This window comes from Thermobia domestica, chromosome 12 (genome assembly GCF_964235325.1).
Source record: "Thermobia domestica chromosome 12, izTheDome1.hap1.1, whole genome shotgun sequence".
NCBI classification, from domain to species: Eukaryota; Metazoa; Arthropoda; class Insecta; order Zygentoma; family Lepismatidae; genus Thermobia; species Thermobia domestica.
The window spans coordinates 100,069,895-100,091,733 of NC_137465.1; the positions used below are offsets into that span (position 1 = coordinate 100,069,895).

At 38.4% G+C, this 21,839-nt stretch overlaps 1 protein-coding gene across 1 annotated transcript in view; it reads right to left on the reverse strand.

The window, feature by feature from the left end:
• Positions 1–8,193: 8,193 nt before the first annotated feature.
• The window catches only part of LOC145666546 (zinc metalloproteinase nas-4-like), a 127,424-nt gene continuing 113,778 nt past the window's right edge, over positions 8,194–21,839 (reverse strand). Inside the window, exon 5 of the mRNA XM_081733862.1 lies at positions 8,194–8,617. Within this exon, the coding sequence (XP_081589988.1) occupies positions 8,501–8,617 (117 nt within the window). The 3' untranslated portion in view covers positions 8,194–8,500. The remainder of the gene's footprint in view (positions 8,618–21,839) is intronic.

Consider the following 21,839-nt stretch of genomic DNA (forward strand, 5'->3'; position numbering starts at 1 on the left):
ATAATAAACATAAGCTTCGGCATTTATTATAGTAGCAAGCAATGGATATATGAAGCGAAGCATTGTATTTTTTGTTTCTGATTTTTCTCCAACTAGTATCGATCGTTTTCGATTATTTTTACAAACCAACTCACTACCAATTTTCCATATATAGAAAGTGTCCTCCCCCTCCCATAAAGGAGAATGTAAAAAAAAAAAAAATGCTAGGACACATTCTGTTTATTTTCAATGAAGAGTTAATACACTGAATTTCAGCTCCGTAAGTTGAACTGCTTGCGAGATACTCAACTTTTTCTCAAAAATTCGGATCCTCACTACTTCCTTAGCATATGTATCATAATGAAAGCAATATAACATCCCAGTTTTTATTAAGGCCTAACTATATACCAAAAGTCATTTCATTTGACTGCAATTTGACCGTGATGATCAGGCACACCTAGTTACGTTCAATTTTTTATATAATAATTTATGTATTACAGTGATTCGATTTTTTTTTTTCAGTAGTTAGCTCCTCTAAAAACTCACAGGCCTCAAGAGTCAAGTAGTAGTACAAGTCCTATTGTTATTATTACAATTACAAATATCAATATCCAAAAGTGCTTGAACTTCTTTTTTCACTTAGATATTACCTAACCAGCGAACGAGTACGGGCGGATGATTTTGTAACTAAAATACAAGCAACAGTGTTTCTAACCGGATTACTTGTAATTAATCAATCACCATTCTTTTTGTCCTGTTCATAATAAACCACTTCAAGCATATGTTCAAGTTAAGACAAACACAGTTTCAAAAGTTATGTAAGTTATTTCCTGAACATTTTAAGGGACATACACCCTCCATATTAATTTGGCAATAGCTTGCAAATAAACTAATCTCAGTGTTGTACAAAGAAACACTAAGAACTTCGTAGCATTCGAGTGTAAGGAATTCCTACTTCTATTAACAAAACCTCGAAGTTCATATTTGTGAATCAAAGTAATACTTTGGCAACAGCGCTTTCATTGTTTAAAGCAAGTTCTATTGTGTAGTTTTGAGATAACACGTATTAGAAATTGAAATCAAGTTGGACAATGTGATCTTCGATCGGTTGTCTAAGCAGTGTCTTGAGTAACAAAATTCTTTGTCATTGAGAATATTTTCGGATGTGCTGCAAAAGTTCGGTCAGAAAGAAACTGATAACCTTTGACCGCCAAACTCCTAACCACCTCCGACGGAGACTTGGATCCGCCCCTGATTGAGATGGTAGGTAAGGATAACTTTCTGTGATGTTTAACCTGTCATTAGTTAGCATGGTTTTGTAATTTAAAAAATCCAGTATTTCTGCCATATTTTGAAAACTTTATTTAAAAGAAATATACGCAATGTTACACTGAGGCGGTAGGAAAGCGAGTAAGGTTTAAAGTGGGATGCCTGACAATTAAAGGTTACTTATAACTCCAGTAAAATTCAGAAAAAAAATGAATTACGTATTAAAAAAGAAAACATACAAAACACATTTTCAGGCTGTTACAGGCATTATGTTATTATAAAATAAATGCTACCGGTACTTCTGAATCTGATTAGAGTGAATAGATATGTATTTGAATAACAAAACCACTTGCATAAGTTTTTCAAAGTATGAACTTTGAGAAGAACGAAGTTTGTCTCCCACTGTTATCTCATTGTTCAAAGATACCGGTAATGAAACAATTGGCAGAAAATCACGCAGTCGCTTCTTACATCAATTCATGAAGAAGAAAATGAGTGTCAATGTTAGGTACCTAAGTTCAGTATTTAAAAAAAGAAATAAAAAAATTGCAACCATACTTAGCACATTTTAATACTTTAGACTTGAAACAAAAATACAGCTGCTTAAAGATGATTGCCTTTATCTTTGAATTTCATGTGGATAACAATACAGGGCTTTTCAGAAAGAGGAGGGGGAGAGTTTATTAATTAAGACCATACATATATGTTTGAACTATAGGTAATTTGTGCGTAAGGGCTAAACTCAGTCCTCTGAAATAAATCGACAAATGATTATGTCTTACAGACACAAAGATAACACTAGGCTCACAAGTTTCAAAATTATATTGTGTGTGAAAGCAGTTAGTAGAATTAATTCTTTGTCACCTGAGTTCTAGAATCTGAAAGAAATTCAGAGGGAGTTCAAGGTGACTTTCTCTACTCATATAAATAAAAGTTGTGAATTTATTATGTGTTGAAGCAATGATACTTACGCTTAAGTTACCCATATGCTGATGTTTTATCAACAATTTTATTCCACATTTATCAAAAGTCTGGATTTCTATAATAATCCTAAAAGAAACATGCACGTAATAAGATTTTACAAATCAATCCCGAAAGGCAAACTATGCAATCTCATAGGCCTTTAAAGAAAATGAAGCAAAAATTCTTCTTCACCTTCCTTTCCCCCAATGGATTCACATTCATCGAGAAAATGAAATAAAATTTCTTTAGTTTAACGTCCCATGATTATGCTCTTTACGCTAGAGGAGACAGATTAATGAAAATGAAGGATTGTAAAATTAATTTTTGATCTCTCACTGCGATTTCAACCCAGAACCACGTACAGCAAAGGCAGATGCGCTAGCCAATAGGCCAATAGAAAGAACTTCCACAGTTCTCGAGTGGAAACGTATCGGAATTCTTCCTTGGCTAAGACTCGAGAAAATAATTTATTTGTCAACCGATAAACATACACTTAAAACAAACACAAGCATCGTGAGCCTTAACTTGACTTACAGTTACAAGGTATTATGAAGTATCTAAGCTATCAACCCTAAATTAACCTTTAGCTATTGACATCTCATTCCTGCGTTTAACAGATTGCTCCTGTTTTATAATGGAATCGAATAAAAGTAATCAATTTTATACAATCTGCTTAATACACGGTAGAAACTCACTTACGTGCTGTGTTGTTCTTAAATTGTTAATTTCTATGCATATGTTATTATCCACAATACATCTGCATTACTCCAGGAATGGTTCACAGAAACAAATGGAAAAGGAAGGGAAATGGAGGTCTTGAAAGTAACACGCAGACAAATTCACTAGTCTTTAGAAGATACTGTCTATAATGCAGTAAGCAGAGTGGATCGGTAGGTCAGAGTAAGTCGGTCGGTCTCAGTGGGTCATGGTAGGTGGTGGTTCGCAGTGGGTCATGGTGGGTGGTGGTTCGCAGTGGGTCATGGTGGGTGGTGGTTCGCAGTGGGTCATGGTGGGTGATGGTTCGCAGTGGGTCACATGCGGTTGACCCACGACCCACTGACGCACTCAGGAAACTTGACCAACTCCATCTCTGTCCATTTCAACTATTATATTAAGCCAACCTTCGCAATCGATGAAAAAATTGTGTGGATGTATGTTTCGTCTTTTAAATGAAATAAGACATGTTAAAATCAAAGATGGACTTCGTCAATGGGTCGGTTGGTAAGTGGGTGAAATGGGTCAAGATGTGTGAGTGGGTAAGTTCATCGTGGGTCAAAAGGAAGTGACCTACTGCGAAACACCACTCACTGTGACTCACACTGACCCACCGACCCATTCTGTTCAATGCATTGTAGACAGCATCTTCTAAACACTGGTGAGCTTGTCCACGTTTTACTTTCAAGATCTCCATTTTTCTTCTTTTTTCATTTGTTTCTAATGAAAAAAAGTTCAAGCACTTTTGGATTTTGATATTTGTAATTGTAAGAGTGGCAATAGCAATAGGGGATCGATTTTGAGATGCAGCCTGTGAGCTTTTAGAGAAGGTAACTACTGGAAAAGCATATTTTTGAATGACCTGTATATTATATAAAAAAAATTAAAGCAATTATGTCTGCGTAATCATCACGGTCAAATTGCAAAGTCAAATGAAATGACGTTTGGTTAATAATCAGGCCCCAATCCCAACTGGGAAGTTTTCGTATCATTTTCATTATAATACACATCCTTAGGGGGGAGTAGGGGTCCGAATTTTTGCGAAAAATTGAGTATCTCACAAGCTGTTCAAGTTAGCTGAAATTCAGTATATAACTCTTTATTAAAAATAAACAGAACGTGTCCTGACATTTTTTAAAATTTTCTTTTATGAGTGGGGGTCATTTTCTATATATTGGCAATTTTTAGTGGGTTGATTTGTAAAAAATAATCGAAAACGATTGATATTAGTTGAGAAACAAATTGAGAAATGAAAACTACAGTTCTTCGCATTTTATACTAACTGATTTCTATTATAATAAGTGCTGAAGCTGGTGTTTAATATATGGAGCGTTCTGAGCATAAGGCAATCAAGCCATAAAGTTGTGAGAAAAATGGCCATAAAATTTGTATTCCAAGCTTAATTACATGGGTATTTTAAAATAAGTACGGCATGCTTCATTATATGGAAAACTAGTTTTTTTTACGTTGGTCTACTTTATCTTGATTTGAGACTCAAATTTCATCCTATTTTCTACCGAAATATATCTGTAAGCCAACAAAGACATAATTATATATGATAAATTTAAATTCATCTTAATTCGGAGATGAGAAACACTTTACCATTGTATATCGTAAAGGTCAGATCCACCGGTGTTGTAACAGAACGGTGCTTGAGCGATTGACGGTAGGAATTCAAACTCCGATAAGTGATAATTTCACAGTCTTATTTTATTACAAGTGTAACATCTTTAGTCAATGGAAAAGAGGACTAGAATCATGGGTCAGAGTTAATGTCGATGAGTTTTGGTGGATCGGAGTTGGTCACAATGGTTCAGAGTGGGTCAATGGGTCATTTGGGTGATGGATGATAGTGGTCATGGTGAGTTGTGGATCAAATTTTCATTGACTCACACCATCTCTGGTTAAAATTGTATTGAAGAGATGAAGCGCCAAATTATGCTCAAATTTTGTACATAGATAGTACCCCACCAGAAAGCAATACATCTGAAACGGGTCACGGTACCACCTGCTAGAACTGGAGATATAGGGGTTTGTCTGTTTGGCTAATAAGACCGCAATGATTTATCCTTCAGCAAGCAAGCTTTTTATCATCGTTTCTGTGAGGAAGTCAGAAGAACACGTGGCTAGTAATCGTAACGTTGATTGTTCGCGCCTACCCCGGGGTATTTGTTTTAGTGTTTTTTCTGACTCGCCTAAATGTAAATAAATCACGCATATAGGAGGTTTAACGTATTTTGGGGATGTAGATTTGTGGTTCGTTGGCGCCCCGTCGTGTCTCTGCCGGTGGTGTTATAATTTTGAAAACGGAAGTGGAGAAATCGCAGATCGTCGCTGCGGGGCCGTCAATTTTTGACGAGAGATCGTTAGTTGCCCATCGGTGATCCACCGATGCTTACGGCATGGTATCCGTGAAGTCCGTTGGCACCCCTAAAAACTTTAAACGGTGAAACAGATGTCAAAATCGGAAAACACGTATTTAATATTTTCAAAGGTACCCCGTGTCGAGGTACAAACATTTGCCCGAGGGCCCCCCGGAGGGTCCCAGGAGGGGTCCAACCCAAAATTTGAACATGGCAAGTGGAATTAAGTAGTAAATCAATTGAAAGTATTGCTAAAAGAAGGAAGATTTTAAGAGTTTTGAGTCTCTATGCTAAACTTGAACAGAGCTCCTTCGTGGCTAAGCAGTTGGCGTACGCGCCTTTGGCGTGGGAAACGCGGCTTCGATTCCCGGCGGGAGCTCATGTGGTTCGGATTCCACGTTAATCAGCAGGTCCATTATCATCTAGTCTCGCTGCTGAAAGGGATGCTAAACTAAAATCAACTCAATCAACTCAAGCTAAACTTGAGCAAAATAGCGAGTCTTTAAGATGGTAATAAATTCATTGAACATTCCGTGACTATCTCTAGAAATGTGAAACTGTGAAACCGGTATCAGAAGATGTAAACACTTGTCTTATCATTGCAAAGTATAATACACCAACGTTCCTTCCATTTCTGCATTCTACAATTAAATTCATAATTCACAATCACCTTGTCCTTTAGCCTAAAGACACAACCGTGGAACGTAGAATTTAGTATTAACGATGTAATAAACCCACAATGGGGTATTTCTTGTTTTACCTTGGTGCATTATACTCTTGCAATGGTAAACAAGTGTTTACCTCTTCTGGTATCATTTTCACAGTTTCACATTTCTAGAGGTGGTCACGGGTTTTCAATGAAGGATTTATTATCATCTTGAACGCTCGCTATTTTGCACAAGTTTAGCATAAAGACGAGACTCTTACCATCTTTTTTTTAATTTTAGCAATACTTTTAAATGATATATTACTTGATTCCCTTTGCCGTTTTCAAATTTTGAGTTGCACCCCTCCTCAGACCCTCCTGGGGACCTTGGCGCATATCTTTTACCTCAATACGGGGTATTTTATTTGAAATTATAAAATACGTGTTTTCCAGTTTTGACATCTGTTTCATCGTTTCAGACTTTTAGGAGTGCCAACGGGCTTCATGGATATCATGCTTCTTTATTCTCTTAGTTTTCAGATACAAGCCCCCATGCCGTAAGCGTCAGTGGACCACCGATACGTAATTGAGGACCTTTCGCCAAAAGTTGGCAATGCCGCAGCTATGATCCGTGGTGGCCCCACTTCTGTTTTGAAAATTATACCACCAGGGGCAGAGACTCGACGAAACGCCGAAGAACCACAAAATTACTCCCCAAAATATCTTAAATCGCCTATATGCCTGAATTGTTTATATTCAGGTGAGTGTAAAAAAATACTGAAAAAAAAAGTACCCCAAGGTGGGCGCGAACCTTCAACCTTAAGTTTACTAGCCGTGTATTCTTCTGACTTCTCCACGGAAACGATGAAGAAAATCTCGCTTGTAGAAGAATAAATTGTTGAGGTCTTAATTTAGCCAATCAAACAAATTCCTCTATCTCGAGTTCTGTGAGATGGTACTGTGAACCGTTTCGAGATTTATTGCTTTCTGGTGGGGTATTATCTATGTGCAAAATTTGAGAAAATCGCCGACGAGCACCTTCGGAGCCTCTTCTCTTTAGTACAATGTTAACCAGAGATGGCGTGGGTCAATGAAACCTTGATCCACAATACTGACCCACCACACATCGTGATCCACGACTCACCGTCACCCACAATGACTCACTACCACTTTATATAAGTAAAAATAAAGGTAAACTAATAATCCAGTTGCTAACTTAAATTACTAAACATTATTAAATTCCTAGAGGGAAGGTTTCCTTGGCTGCCAAAGAGAGAAGGAGGTTTGATCACAGTTTCATTTCCAGCTAAGCAGAAGAAAATGGGATTTATCAATTCTCTTGTGAAACACAAACTCTGATACGTAACTTATCGATTTAACCACTACAGAAAAAAAGAGGGTTTTTACACAAGATTTAATTCGTTACGGTTATTGCACTAGTGGATACTTTATGTATTTTTTCCTCTTACGGGTATCTCAACCCAAAGCCAAAGGGTTCGTTAATAGTATTTGGTCGCTGTTTTAAACCATGATCTTGAATTTTTTAACCCTTTTAGAATGTCTGAAAGTTTCCGAATTTCGGATACTTTTTGCATTCCAGAATTTTTCCGCAATCCGATTTGTTAGAACTCTGAAATGTTTCTAAATCTGGAATTTTTTAAACTCCATGTCTTCCCGAAACCCGAAATTTTTCTTAGTTCCGGATTTTTGAAGAAAAGCTTTTTTTGTGTGTATGTGTGTGAGTGTATGAATTCCGTTATTCTTCTGAAAGCTGAAATTTTTCGATTCTACTTTCCGGAACCTTGAAAATAGTTATTTTAGATTTCGCTAATCATAGTATTTATATTTACTTATGGTCTATTTGCAATATTATAATATTTATTATACCTTTTTTATTCATTCCAGAAAGTTGTGGAATCATTTTAACATGAAAGGAAACAAATGATTATAATTTTACAATTTTGTAAAAGTGATGATTAAGAATCTAGTAAAGAAATTTGCTCTTCGGTACAGAAATTTACTCTATGGATCTAGTTGACATCTTAGACGAGATAGGATTAGGTGAAATATGAATTTCCATCTTATCTAAAATGTCGGAAAATATTATCTAAGATAAATTAGTGGTTGATAAGCCACTAGGGAAGATGGAATTGAATTCTGGACATATTAGGTTATTGTGAATGAAATGTCTGCTTTGTGGTCTAGTTGGAACTCATCCCAGCAACATAGATCAACGTAGTGAATAAATTAGTAACCAGACGGGTTTGAAAAAAGTTTATTACGAATTAGAATAATGAAGTAAGAAGCAAGATATTCTGGGCTTACAATTTGTACAAATTATTTTCATTTTAGTAGCAATTGTGTAGTGGAAATGAAAAGGCTGAAAGTGCCAAAAAATAAACAATCGATTTTTTGCATGGAATGGGTTGTAAACGATATCGCCAATAACCTAGAGAAGGTCCAAAGTGCCAGAAAAATTCCTACTAGTTTCTAGAGCACTCGCAAGGAGCAGCACCTTAAAGGATAAAGTACAGTTTTAGGAAGTTTTTATTGAATACTGGAAATTTTACTTTGTGGCACTTTCAGCCTTTTCCATTTCCATTACACAATTGTACATTAAATTTACTTTTTCGATATCACGCGCACTGAGGTGTTCTCTTTGTCCAATGGTTACTCCTTCTTGCTGTAAGAAAACAAAACAAATAAGATATAAATAGTGCGGAAATATCATGAAACTAAAGTTATACTTATTTTTTAGTTTTATTAAATTGCAAAAACATACTAACCTTATTTATAAAGTAATTAATTATGTAATGTCAGTACTGCTGTTGAGAAATATGTACACTGAACACAAGTATTCGGAATATATACACAGGAATCTTATCTATACAATACGAATGGCTAATACTAAATACCTCGATTTATTACCCTATTCTCCCTCTTGTAGTGTTGCCCTTTGGACCCTGCATGATATTTGCAGAAACTAAATTTCTGAACCGAATAACTTCCAAGGTACACTGTTTAACTACCCAGTCACGTGTAAGCAAATGTTGGGGAATGTCATCTTGCTGTTCATATCACACCTCATCTTGTAGAGTGTGCACCAACCAGTCACATTTTTTCACTCTACAAAGCAATTTTTCAATCATTTCATCGCACAATTGACATTATAAAAAATTTTCTTTGTACTAAGTATACATATACTTCTGCAATCTATATTTATTTATTTACCTCTAAACGAAACGTATTTTGAACTGTTTTATACCAGATATCACGTTTATTCAGTAATTATGACAGTATTATAAAGGATATAGCTAGGACTCACTGCAACAAATAAATAAATTATTTACTTGAAACTAATGTTCTCTAAATCGAATTATGGGAAAACTGAAACTTCAAAAAATCAATTTTCGGCTTTCTGAACTGATTTCCGGTTTCGATTTCAAACCTGACTTTTGGTTTCGGTTTTCAAAATCGATTTATAATTTCAGTTTTCAAAACCAAATTTCGATTTTTGGTTTCCTTTAATAGTAATGGGTCACCCTGGCGAAATTTTCTGACCCTGAGTCCTTGGTCCAGGGGCCATGGCCACGGGTAAATATAACCACCCCCTCTAAATTTTGGCAGGGATACCTAGGAGCAGCCTCCTTAAATTTTGGAAATTTCCAAAATTAAAAATTTGATGTGGTAGTGTAGGACAAGGGTATGTATTGTATATCTGTAAGCTTGGATAGTTCATCTCGTTACCTTCCATGGGTAATATATTGCCAAAAATGTAAATTTCGGAAGATTTTGACCTAATTTATCCTCTTTCATGAGGCCTTATTACCTTATATAGTCAGGGACGGATTAAGGCTTTTGAGGCCCTGGATCCAACTATTACAAGGGGGCCCTATGTTACAAATAATTCCAGAGCATAAATTTTCTCAAATAGCTTACACTCTCACAAAATAAATATTGTGAAGATGCTGGTGGAAGAATACTTAACTCAAGCGATACCGCGAGCATACCGAGCGAGAAAAAATGCATAGGTTTGAAGCCTATAATACAGAGGTTGTTCAGCCTACGTTTGGCCGAATTCGTTCCTTTCCCCTCCCGAGCAGAATGGACACACCCAAGCTGGCTCGTGGCGTCCTGCAGTGTTGTGCAGTGGCTTCCTGGGAACGGAGTTGTTTTTCCGCGCGGACGACAATAATGCACAAAACAGGACCATTGTTGTGAGTGTTATGTTAAATTTGTTTCCAAGTGTGTGGGGTTCCGCTCTGTGACCAAAATGCTGCCCAAACTAAGCCAGTTTTGGGAAGGTTATGTTGCGGCTCCTTATGACGCCCACTATAGTGTTACTGTCATTAGAAAACAGTACAAGAAGAATGGTTGCAACATCAGTTTAAGAGGAATAAAAAATGTTATTAAAAAGTACAAGGGCAACGAAGCTCTACCCTTTGGATCACAAACGAAGTTGCCTAGGAAGCGGTAATGCAACAAGGCCACCTCCACCATGCAGAGGAAACTTCGTAAAATGGCAATGCAAGAAAATCCACCAATACAAAGGTGTATGGCTAATCATCTTGACGTGTCTTTGGGGACTGTCATGAAAGCTCGCGACCATCTTCTCACGGATACCAACAAAAGGAACGTAAGTGTAACGCCCGGAAGCTGTACGAACGGCATCTGGCAAAACAAAGGTGGATGTACGTCGTAACGCTCGATGAAGCATGGATTTACCTTTCCTACTGCGGCAAACCGAGAGCCATCGTGTATCGAGAGAAAGGCACCAAGAACTTCAGAAGGTGGGTCCGTGTCTGTAAAGAATCCTTCCCAAAAGGGTTCATGGTCGTTACTACTAGCTACTGTTACCGAGGTAAACTGAAGATTCGTAGGTTGGCGAAGAACTGCAAAATGAATTCGCAGTATTTTTAGGAGCAGATCATGCGGTCGATCTACGAGCATGAGATTCCAACAATGTACGGAAATGACGCCAATCTGGTGCGCATTCACATGGACAAGGCCTCATCACATACCCCACGATCGTCCCTCGCATTCTACAGGGAGATGGAGGAGGCAAGTGGTATACAGGTGATACCATTCAATGAGGTACGTGTTAAATCTCCAGATGCAAGTCCTATGGACTATTGTGGATTTGGATTGCTGAAGCGGACTTTGGGAAAACGGCGTATGACAACTGTGGAAGGACTTTGGAAAGCTGTGCAAAGGGAATGGGACAAGATTCCCCTCCCAGTTCTTCAGAGAAGCCTACTACAGTGGAAATTACGCTGTCGGGCTATTGATAGGAACCAAGGGAAACACATCGAGCACTTACGGACCTGGCGCCATGGATTCTTCTAAATTTTTAGGTAAGTCGAAATTGAACAAATATAGACTGAACAACATCTGTATAATATGATGATTGCTATATTTTAATACTTAAGAGAGGGATTTTTGGGGGCTCCCTGACCCTGGGGGCCCTGGAGCCTGGGCTCCATTGGTTCCGCCCTTAATCCGCTCCTGTATATAGTTATATAGGTGTATACAAGGGTCCGTTCTCTTTCATACGATATGGGTATCTTGGCTCACCCCCATTAAATTTTGGAAATTGCCGAATTTAAAAATTCGATATGGTAGCATATAGCCGGTCGAATACACGTCTGTAAGTTTTGGGGGTCCATCTCGTTTCCTTCTATGGGCAAAAATGCCAGAATTGTATATTTTGGAGGTTCTTGACCTAATTTGTGCTCTTTGATGAGGTTTTATTAACTTATATGGTTATATGGGCGTATACAGGGGCAGGAGCGAACTTAGAGGGGGATGTAACACCCTCCCCACTCAAAACCCATTTGGCAAATTCGGGATTCTGAGGATTTAACATTGAAACTTTGGAAAATGAAATGCAAGTAAACATTATTTTTACGTTTAATCAGATTCAAAATTGTATTAATCAAGAATAATTTATGGTTTCGGCGAGCCATATAGAAAAATATTCGTCAAATTTATTGCCAATTCGGCAATTACGCTTTGTATTTTATTAACTTTTTCATTCCGTTAATATACACTGTGAAATAGTTAGCCAAATTCACATGTTTTTCGGGATTGGTCAGGGCTATTTAAAATTACTTCTTTAAAACAGAAAGTTATGAAAGTAACTAATCTTATTTTCGATAGTTGAACCCGGAACAGAAATGTTCGTTTCCATTCGTCAAATATGAAACAGTTCGTCAAACACACATGATTGTCGGGATTTATTAGGACAATTTTAAGCTTACTTCTGTTACAACTAAACCTGCTATATCCATAGATAAGGTCGAATCAGAAACATTCGTTTGTGTTCGTCAACTAGTGCAACAATCTTACATTCAAAAATAAGAATGCAAAATCGCTATTCCCTAAATGAACATTTTGTTCTTCAAAATCTGCATTTTAAAATTTCTTTCTGAAGAAAACGTCGATTACGGCGTTGCATGTTTATTGTAATATACTAAAAATATCAATACCAAAACCAGAGCAAGAAATTCTCGCTTATTGCCGTCGAGGCGCCGTCTGTCAGTCAAGAAGTCCATTACATTGTTGAGGTAAGATATTATGATCATTGTCTTTTTCAACTGTTGATTATTAAGTTTTTAATTGTTTTTCTCCAAGCGGGTAGGGTCGTGAATGAGTCAGAGTAACAGCGCCACTGAATGTTGATAAGACATGGATTATTGTTTTCTTAACACTTTGTAAGTCCATTCCCTTTTTCGAGCCAGAAAAGAACTGGTGCAGGTTTTAAGGGTGTATTTGTGATTTGTAGTGTGCACTTTTAAGTGATCATGGCATCTAAAGACGAGCAATGCCTGAAAAGAAGTCGAAAACGGATTAAAGTGGAATGCCGTGATTGTAAGGCAATAGCCTATTTGATAACGATTATCATCGACGACATGAAGTGTTAGTTCACGGCGGTAAAAAAAAAATACAGATACGACATGTTGGTGCACCCCTAAATCTGTTTGAGGCCGCTCGAAGAACTGGAGTGAAAACGAATTCAACTAAAATAAGTACAAATTGCATATTATATTTCCATAACATATTTCAGGCGGGTCGCCTTAATCCGAAACAACGTTAATTCAAATAACGCGCTAGACCAAACGAGCTTCAGTCGTCACCAGTCGATATTTTTTTAATTTTCATGTTTATGACTTTCTGAAACAGCTAACGGAACTTATCGTAGAATAAAATATATCAGGCCAGAAAAAAATGATACAACACTCCGAAGTAGCTCAGTCGGTAGAGCATTCGCTTCGCAGTCGGGAGATCGTAGGTTCGAATCCCGCCGCCGACCATTCTGACTGCGGGGTTTTCAGGGTTTTCTTCAGTCTTACCACGCAAATGCCGAGATGGTACTTAGTAAATAGGCACTGGCCGATTCTTCCCCAAATCCCTTCCTTCGTTGTTGTTGTTATTGTTAAATATCCCGTGTTGAGCCGTATCGAGTGATCGTTAAATAAATAAATGACGTTTTAATATTTATTAAAAAGTACTGTACTGAACTTGAACCTAAACCTATATTCGTTTTAACTGTATTTGTATTTGTGACTGCCTCTTGGGCGCCTTGGTAATCCAAACAATTCGATAATACGCAAGGTGACCAGACGTCCCGTTTTAGCCGGGACAGTCCATTATTTTCAACCGTTGCCCCGTTTTTTTTCTGATTCTCAAACGGGACGCCTAAATGTACCCTTTTTAAGCAAACATGACCCAGGTGTCCCGTAATTATTATTCAAAATATGAATGGTCAATGCTAATTCTACACTCTTCCGTACCAACACTCATTGGGACAGGGGCGGATCCAAGGAAGCGATCGCCCCCCCCAGAAGAGGAAACTTTCTTATTTTATGTATATAAATAAAACCCATCCCAAAGTTTGGTGACCTTAAAAGTAGCAGTATGACAACCCACCGCCCTCCCCAGAAGTCTGTCCTCGATTCGCCCCTGCATTGGGAAGGTTCAGCCGTGCCTAGAACTTCTCAATATTCAAATGAGAATTGAGTGTTCTGTGGTTCAAGTGGGAATTGAGTGAGAATTCTGAATGTTGAAGTAGTTAAAGATATTGTTGGGTAGTACTTCAGTTAGAAACGCTGTGTTATTATTCTTACTTCTGTATTTTGTAAATTGAAAACACTGCTGAGTCCCAAAATGCAATATGGAAGTTAACCCCCCTCCCGTCGCCGATTCGTATGCGTCCCGTTTTCGAAACTAAAAGTTCTGGTCACCTTGATAATAGGAATAGTTAAGACTTAAGAGTTAGAGTAATTAATATTCGGATTAACACGACCCTCCTGTATGCGAATTTTTTGAAGAAAGAAAAAAAACGGATCTTTACCAAAACATCTTTTCATTGCAAAGAGTGCACAAAACCTACAAACTTTTTTGCTTGCAATTTTAGTGAAATCTTGTTGGCCTTATGTTAGTGTTTACCTTTAACACTAATGTAGTCAAAGGGACAAAATACGAGGGCGGTTTGATAAGTCCGTGCAAAGTCCGAGAGAGGGCAACACTGATGCGTGCCGAGGTGATTGTCAGTTAGTAACATCTCTTGGAAGAACATACACCAAGTGGCAGCCAGATCTGTTTAGTGCTCTGTGTTTGGCGTGCGGTTAAATTGGGTAAGTCGAGTGAGTTTCACAAACATGGATGAAAGAGAATTTCGTGTGCTGATCAAATATTATTTTATGAAAGGTACTTCGTGTCAGAAGACGAAGGAGAAGCTAGATAAACATTATGGTGAATCTGCACCTTCGATTAGAACAGTGTATAAGTGGTTTCAAAATTTTCGGAGTGGCCATATGAGCACAAGTGACGGTAAACGTTCTGGACGCCCTATCGAGATCACTACACCAAAAATCATTGAGCAAATCCTTGATACGGTCATGGATGATAGACGAGTGAAGGTGCGTTAGATTGTTAGTGCTGTGGGAATCTCTAGTGAAAGGGTACATAATATTTTGCATCAACACTTGAGCATGAAAAAGCTATCCGCACGATGGGTGCCGCGATTGCTCACAGTGGATCAAAACTGAAATCGTGTGAGGTGTTCTCAGGACGGTTTGCGGCTGTTTCAACGGAATCCACAGGACTGTAAGTGTCGTTTCGTCACTGTGGACGAAACGTGGATACACCACTACACACCTGAAACCAAGGCACAGTCCAAACAATGGGTTGCCAGCGGGGAATCTGCACCAAAGAAGGCGAAGACCGTTCCTTCAGCCGGGAAAGTGATGGCGACTGTCTTTTGGGATTCTCAAGGCATAATCCTCATCGACTATTTAGCAAAGGGGAAAACTATTACAGGTGGATATTATTCATAGTTATTGGACCGTTTAAAAACTGAACTGGAAGAAAAACATCCACGATTGGCCAACAAAGAAGTTCTTTTCCATCACGACAATTCCCCAGCGCACTCATCTGTCATTGTAGCCGCAAAATTGATGGAATTAAAATTCCAACTCCTTCCGCATCCCTCTTATTCGCCAGATTTGGCCCCATCGGACTACTACTTGTTTCCCGAGCTGAAGAAATGGTTGGCGGGACGCAGATTTTCGTCAAACGAGGAGGTGGTTGCAGCAACTAGTGCCTATTTTGCAGAGTTGGACCAATCATATTATTTAGAGGGGATCAACAAACTGGAGCAGAGTTGGACTAACTGTATCAGCCTCAAGGGAGACTACGTTAAAAAATAAAATAGTGTTATCCATGAAAATGCAGTAGTTTTCAATTTTGCACGGACTTATCAAACCGCCCTCGTAATATGCATACCAATAGAATTTTCTTATCTTGTTTGTAGGAACATGATGTACAGTCAGCGACTTTAGAAAATGGAGGTTGGATACATAAGAAATGATAGCTTTTTCCAGTAGGAGAATAGTTTCACTCGATGTCTGATAGTTGGACAACCAACATGACAGCAAATACGTGCCCGAAAACATAACATGCCAGGATATTCCTCCATTTGGAGGAAAAAGTATTACTATCTGAGAGCATCACTTAGAGAAACAACCACGAGATAAATCTGCAGAAAATCCATTCACTTTAAGATCAAAGAGATAGGAATTAATGCAAAGGAAACGAAAAGAATAATACGCATCATGCAGAGACCGAAAAAGTATGGAAAGCTAAACAAAATGAGAAAAGAAGGAAAGAGGGAAAGGAAAGAGCAAAAGACATGGGAATAAATTAAATTTTAACACTTAAGGATAAACAGTGTCCGTCTTTCCCCCTGACCCCATCGTGGGTTTTCTCCCTTCATATGATAAATCTCTTTCAGTATCAAACGCGAACATCATTTATAGTGTTGAAAAAAAATTAACTCAGTCTAGGCCGAGACTCGAACCCCACACCCTTAGAATGACAGTCTCACGCGGTATCCACTTACCTACACAGGCTCTATCTATAAACCACCTATTACCCGCGCTGTTATCAAACGTGTTAAATCAGCCATTGTCGGTGAGCCACCCCAGTTCCATTTGAAGTTTAAATTTTATTTACCTCACTTAGCCATCTATGGGTAGCAGTCCCCTTGCTTTCATAAAAAACATTTGTTCTGTAGATTAAAATCAAGAATGAATTAATCTGTACTCTTGGGAGCTTACTGGTGCACCAACATATCTATCTATCTATCTATCTATCTATCTATCTATCTATCTATCTATCTATCTATCTATCTATCTATCTATCTATCTATCTATCTATCTATCTATCTATATCTATATGTCTATCTATCTATCTATCTATCTATCTATCTATCTATCTATCTATATATATATATATATATATATATATATATAACTAACTAACTCTATGGCCTATGGAACCCGGAGGTTCAGTGCCGCGTTCACAAAAGCCCTCCACTGACTTCTATCCTTAGCTAATTGGATCCAGTTTCTACTTTGTATTCCTATCTCTGCGAGATCCATCTTAATATTATCCTCCCATCTGCGCCTAGGTCTTCCTAATGGTCGTTTTCCTATGGGTCTACCAGTCAAGACTTTGAAAGCGTTTCTACTTTCTTCCATTCTAGCTACATGACCTGCCCACCTAAGCCTCCTAGACTTGACGACTCTAACAATGTTGGGTAAACCGTATAAATTATGTAGTTCCTCGTTATGAAGTTTCCGCCATTCCCCATTTCCGTTCCTCTTGGGTCCAAACATTCGTCTCAGGATCCTGTTCTCAAATACTTTCAGTCTATGTTCTTCCCTCAGAGTAAGTGACCATGTTTCGCTACCATACAGAACAACAGGCATGATTATCGTTTCGTATATTTTAAGCTTCAAATTCTTTGACAGAATTCGCGACGACAAGAGATTTTGAACCGAATAGTAACACGAATTTCCTGCTTTTAGTCGACATTTAATTTCTTCGTGAATATGATTTTCGTCTGTTAATATTGATCCTAAATATTTGAAAGTATCCACTTTATCAAAAGTATTATTTAATATTTTAACGCCTCCACAATTTGCCGTATTACGGTCCCGACGCACTTCCATGTATTTAGTTTTCTCTGCATTTACTTCTAAACCCATGTCCCTGCAAGCGCTTAATAATATCTCTGCATTTATTTCTACTGTTCTCCTGTCATCCCCTATTAAATATATATATATATATGTGTGTGTGTGTGTGTGTGTCGAATTGATTTTGGATTAAAAGAGCGACTTCGTAAATTTACGGAACGCGTGTTAACACGACAGTAAGGACATCTCGTAACGTTGTTAGGTAACACACGCACTGTAAATAAAGTTTCAAAACCAGAAGTCGGAAGATATGCCGTGGGTAAGTCGGTAAGACGTCTGCTTGCTGAGTGCAGAAATTCGGGTTCAAATCTTGGCTGTTACGTTTTTTTTTTTTTGTTCCGTTGAAAATACATTTCTATATTTTTGCGTTTGAAATTGCTTTCTTTCATTTTTTGTAGATTATCTTAAATTAGTGAAGGCCAAGTAAGGTCAGATTACATATATGTCTGCTTTATCTGTGTGTACAGTCCAGAGATGGAGTGAGTCAATTGTGTCAAGATTTGTGAGTAGGTCAGTGGATCGTGGGTCAACAGGACGTGACTAACTGTGACACACCACCCCCCGTGACCTCTCTGACTCACATTGACCCTACGTTTTAAATTTTAAGGTCTCCCTCTTTATTCGGCCTCCCTCCTTATTATTAAATTCAATGTATAGATAATTATTGAGTTGAGTTGATTTTGAGTTTAGCGCCCTTTTCAGCAGCGAGGCTATATGAGACGGGACCTACTGATTAACATAGAAACCGAAAAACGTGAGCTCCCGTTGGGAATCAAACCAGGGTCTTCCACGCCACAGGTATATAATAGTGTCTTATATAGCAGTTAATATTCTTGCTATAAAGTATCAAATAACTAAACATTTGATGTAAATAAATGAGAAACCTAAAATATTGCAGATTACTGCAATTGCGATTTAATTCAATTTAAGCATTATACATCCATATGATTGTTAAAGTTGCTTTATAAAGATGCAGATTATGAATTATAGTAATTTTTTCAATGAAATGAATTAAATTAAGTTTGACGTCCCATGCTTATGTCGGCTAGGCAAAGGAGACGGTGATGATGAGAAGTGAACGAAAATTGTGCAACGATGTAGGTAGGAGGAAACAGGAGAATCCTGAAGAAACGAACGCACACGGTGTTTCTTCACCACAAATCTGACTTTGTGCAAGCTGGGATCGAACCAAGGACCCCATGCACCAGAGGTGAACGTTCTACCACTAAGCCACTTTGGCCCTATGAAAAATACAACCATATTTATTCTCTCTCTCTCCCTCTCCATTTTTATATAGTTATCAGAAGCATGAATAATTTTCATTTTGGGGGGTGTGGTGGTTTAGTGGAAGAGCGTTCACCTCCGGTGCTTCGGGTCCCTAATTCGATCCCAGCTCGCGCCGTTTGGACTTTGTGGTGGATAAACGCGGTGCTGGTGGGTTTTCTCGGGGTTCTCCCGTTTCCTCCTACTTTCTTCATTCCACCATTTCACTCCTTTCTCATTATCACCGTCTCCTTTAGCCTAACCGGCATAACCATGGGACGTTAAACATAAAGATTTCATTTTATTTCAATTTTTGCTTTGAACGTATGGTTTCAAGTTGGTATTAAACTCAGAACTCTGATCTTAATGAGTTGAGTTGATTTGGAGTTTAACGTCTCTTTCAACAGCAAGACCATATATGACGTGGACATATTGATTAACGTAAAACCCGAACCATGTAAACTCCCGCCGTGTGGTGGTGATTGTGATTTTGAGTTTAACTGCCCGGTCAGCAGCGTGGCTATAGGAGACTTGGACCTACTGATTAACATGGAATACGAAACACATGAGCTCCCACCGGGAATCGAACCCGGGTCTCCCAGGATAAAGTCGTGCGTACGCTAACTCCTACCGGGAATTGAAATCTGTTCTCATTGTAAGAATGTTAACGTTCCTTATTTTACCGGTTTTTGTATAACTTCAAGGACCAAATTTCACAGAAGTAAATCCCCACGGTAAGCAGGTTTGCATATCCAGACTCCTAAGTATGAAAACATTTACGCTCACTTCAACCTCAAACAATTCATGAATTGAAGAATAAAGGATAATATTCCCGATAAAGTATATGGTTTGAAAAATACCATATAGGAGAGGGACATATCAGTCCTTTCTGCTCATGGAGTTATTAAAACAGGATCATCGGGCAGTGGTCTTTACCATTGAAAGATATTGCTTCTAAAATATTTCCAAGTAACTTCCAATTTTCTTGTTCTTGTTGTGGGGCTCAATGGTAAACCGCTTACGCTGGTGCGTGTGGTCTTTATTGTTTCGATCCCCGGGCAAGGAAGTTTGCGTTGGAGAAGATCGTATCCGTAGGTTTTCTCAGGGTACTCCCGCTTTTTGCCACTTTTCATTCAACCAATTCTTCTATCATCATTGACTTGCTTTAATCATTGGAGATGCCTTGGTCCCTTGAGCATTGCGGTGATGTCAGAAATCAGATTCGGTCCCAAGCATTTAGGTTGTGATGTAAACCTTTGCTGTGGTTCAGTCTCAGTATTTTATTACGCGAGGTAAAACCATCCATACAGCTATAAATGTTGTTCTATCTTACGCAACCAGGTATTGATATTGAGCCAATGCGGAACCTCATTTTTGGCGCTTTGAGGCCAGGAACTGACTTCGGACATTACGCTGTTTTCAAACGACTAGGATCTTTCCAATGTTACCATCCGCGTCCAACAACCCCATGTTTAAAAGGGGAATAGAAAGAGCCCGTGTCTAAAACTTCTGGACCCAGTTTCTTGACGTTCAAGTTTAGGGATCGACTTCTGACATCACAATTGTGCTCAACGGATCAAAACCTTTTAAATGCCGCCAACGCCGTCCAACAACTTCATCTTTAATAGGTGAATAGAAGGGACCCGAATCCATAACGTCAGGACCCCATTCCTTGAGTTGCGTGGTCTGGGCCAGACTTCTGACATTACTACTGCACTCAGGGGACCCGGGCCTTTCCAACGCTACCACTCGCGTCCAGCAACTCCATGTCTAACATGGTCGTCCTGACGTAGGAGAATCGACTCCATGCTTTTTTCATAATTATTCTCCAAATGGATTTGTATACAAGGTAGTTTGGCAAGTTTAGCAGCAGGTCTAAAATAAGCCTCTTGAGAGTGGCTCTTATTTGTTAAAGAATACATAACGATCGCTTTTGGCTGTTGCAATGGTCTGTCTAAGCGGCTTGATAAAAAAGAAAAAACAGCGTAGCATAACAACAAAAAGGTGTTTCTCTTATATGTTAAAAATAAAAGCACAGAAAGAAAAAGTCAAAGTTCGGTAAGGTGAGTGTCGGGGGACGCCGAATTCTACTTCGCCCCGGGCAACGAAATTTCTAGCTACGGCTCTGAACTCCAACACTTATCGGTCATTCAGAGTCTCATCCCTTACCTACAACAGCGTAGTTTGATTAACCTGTTATACCAAAACGTTTGGAAAGAACCTTTGAGTGTAACTTATTGATAGCTATGCAATATGTTGACAGAGTGCTAGTCTTCAGTTTAGCAACGAAGGTGCCCTTAGGCGAAATTTCACGTTGCTCTCTACTTTTGTCTGTGCCTTGTAAACCGTAACATTATGTTTAAAGGCAAGCAGAAACAACGTCAGTTGTTTAGTACTTCTTTGCAGAGCCACTGATAAGGCGTTTGTGTCTTTTACACAAATAATTTTTGCCTGATTGCTGTTTGAAGCCTTTTTGTATTATACACTATAAAACAACATATCCAGATTCAGAGAAATACACAGAAAGTTTAAAGAAGGGGGTTAAAAATATCGTTATTATTCAGATGCTTTATTATTATTATTATTATTATTATTATTATTATTATTATTATTATTATTATTTTCTGAGTACAGAGATACAAAGAACAAGAACTCCGTCACCATTAACATGGAAGCGAAAATGACTTCGAATTGGAAATAATAGATCAATGCATTTAATTTCGAGGAGAGGCTATAGGGCAGACACGGATCCAGGGAGCGATCGGGGCAATCGCCCCCCTCCCACGGAAGAGGAAGCTTTCTTATTTTATATATAAATAAAACCCATCCCAAAATTTGGAGCTCTTAAAACTAGCTAAGTAGCAGTATTACAATCCACGCCCCCCCCCCAGAAGTCCGTTCTGGATCCGCCCCTGCTACAGGGGTACTTTAGAGTTCACTGCTTTTCCTTGCAATCCACGCTCATTGCTGGATAAGTATTATATTTTATTATATTATTTGTCAAATTGAGCGAAATAGTTTTACCACAGCGGCAAATTCAACAATTAGGTTTAGGAAAAACAACTCATTGGTTCAAACACACACAGAAAGATAGAGTCCATT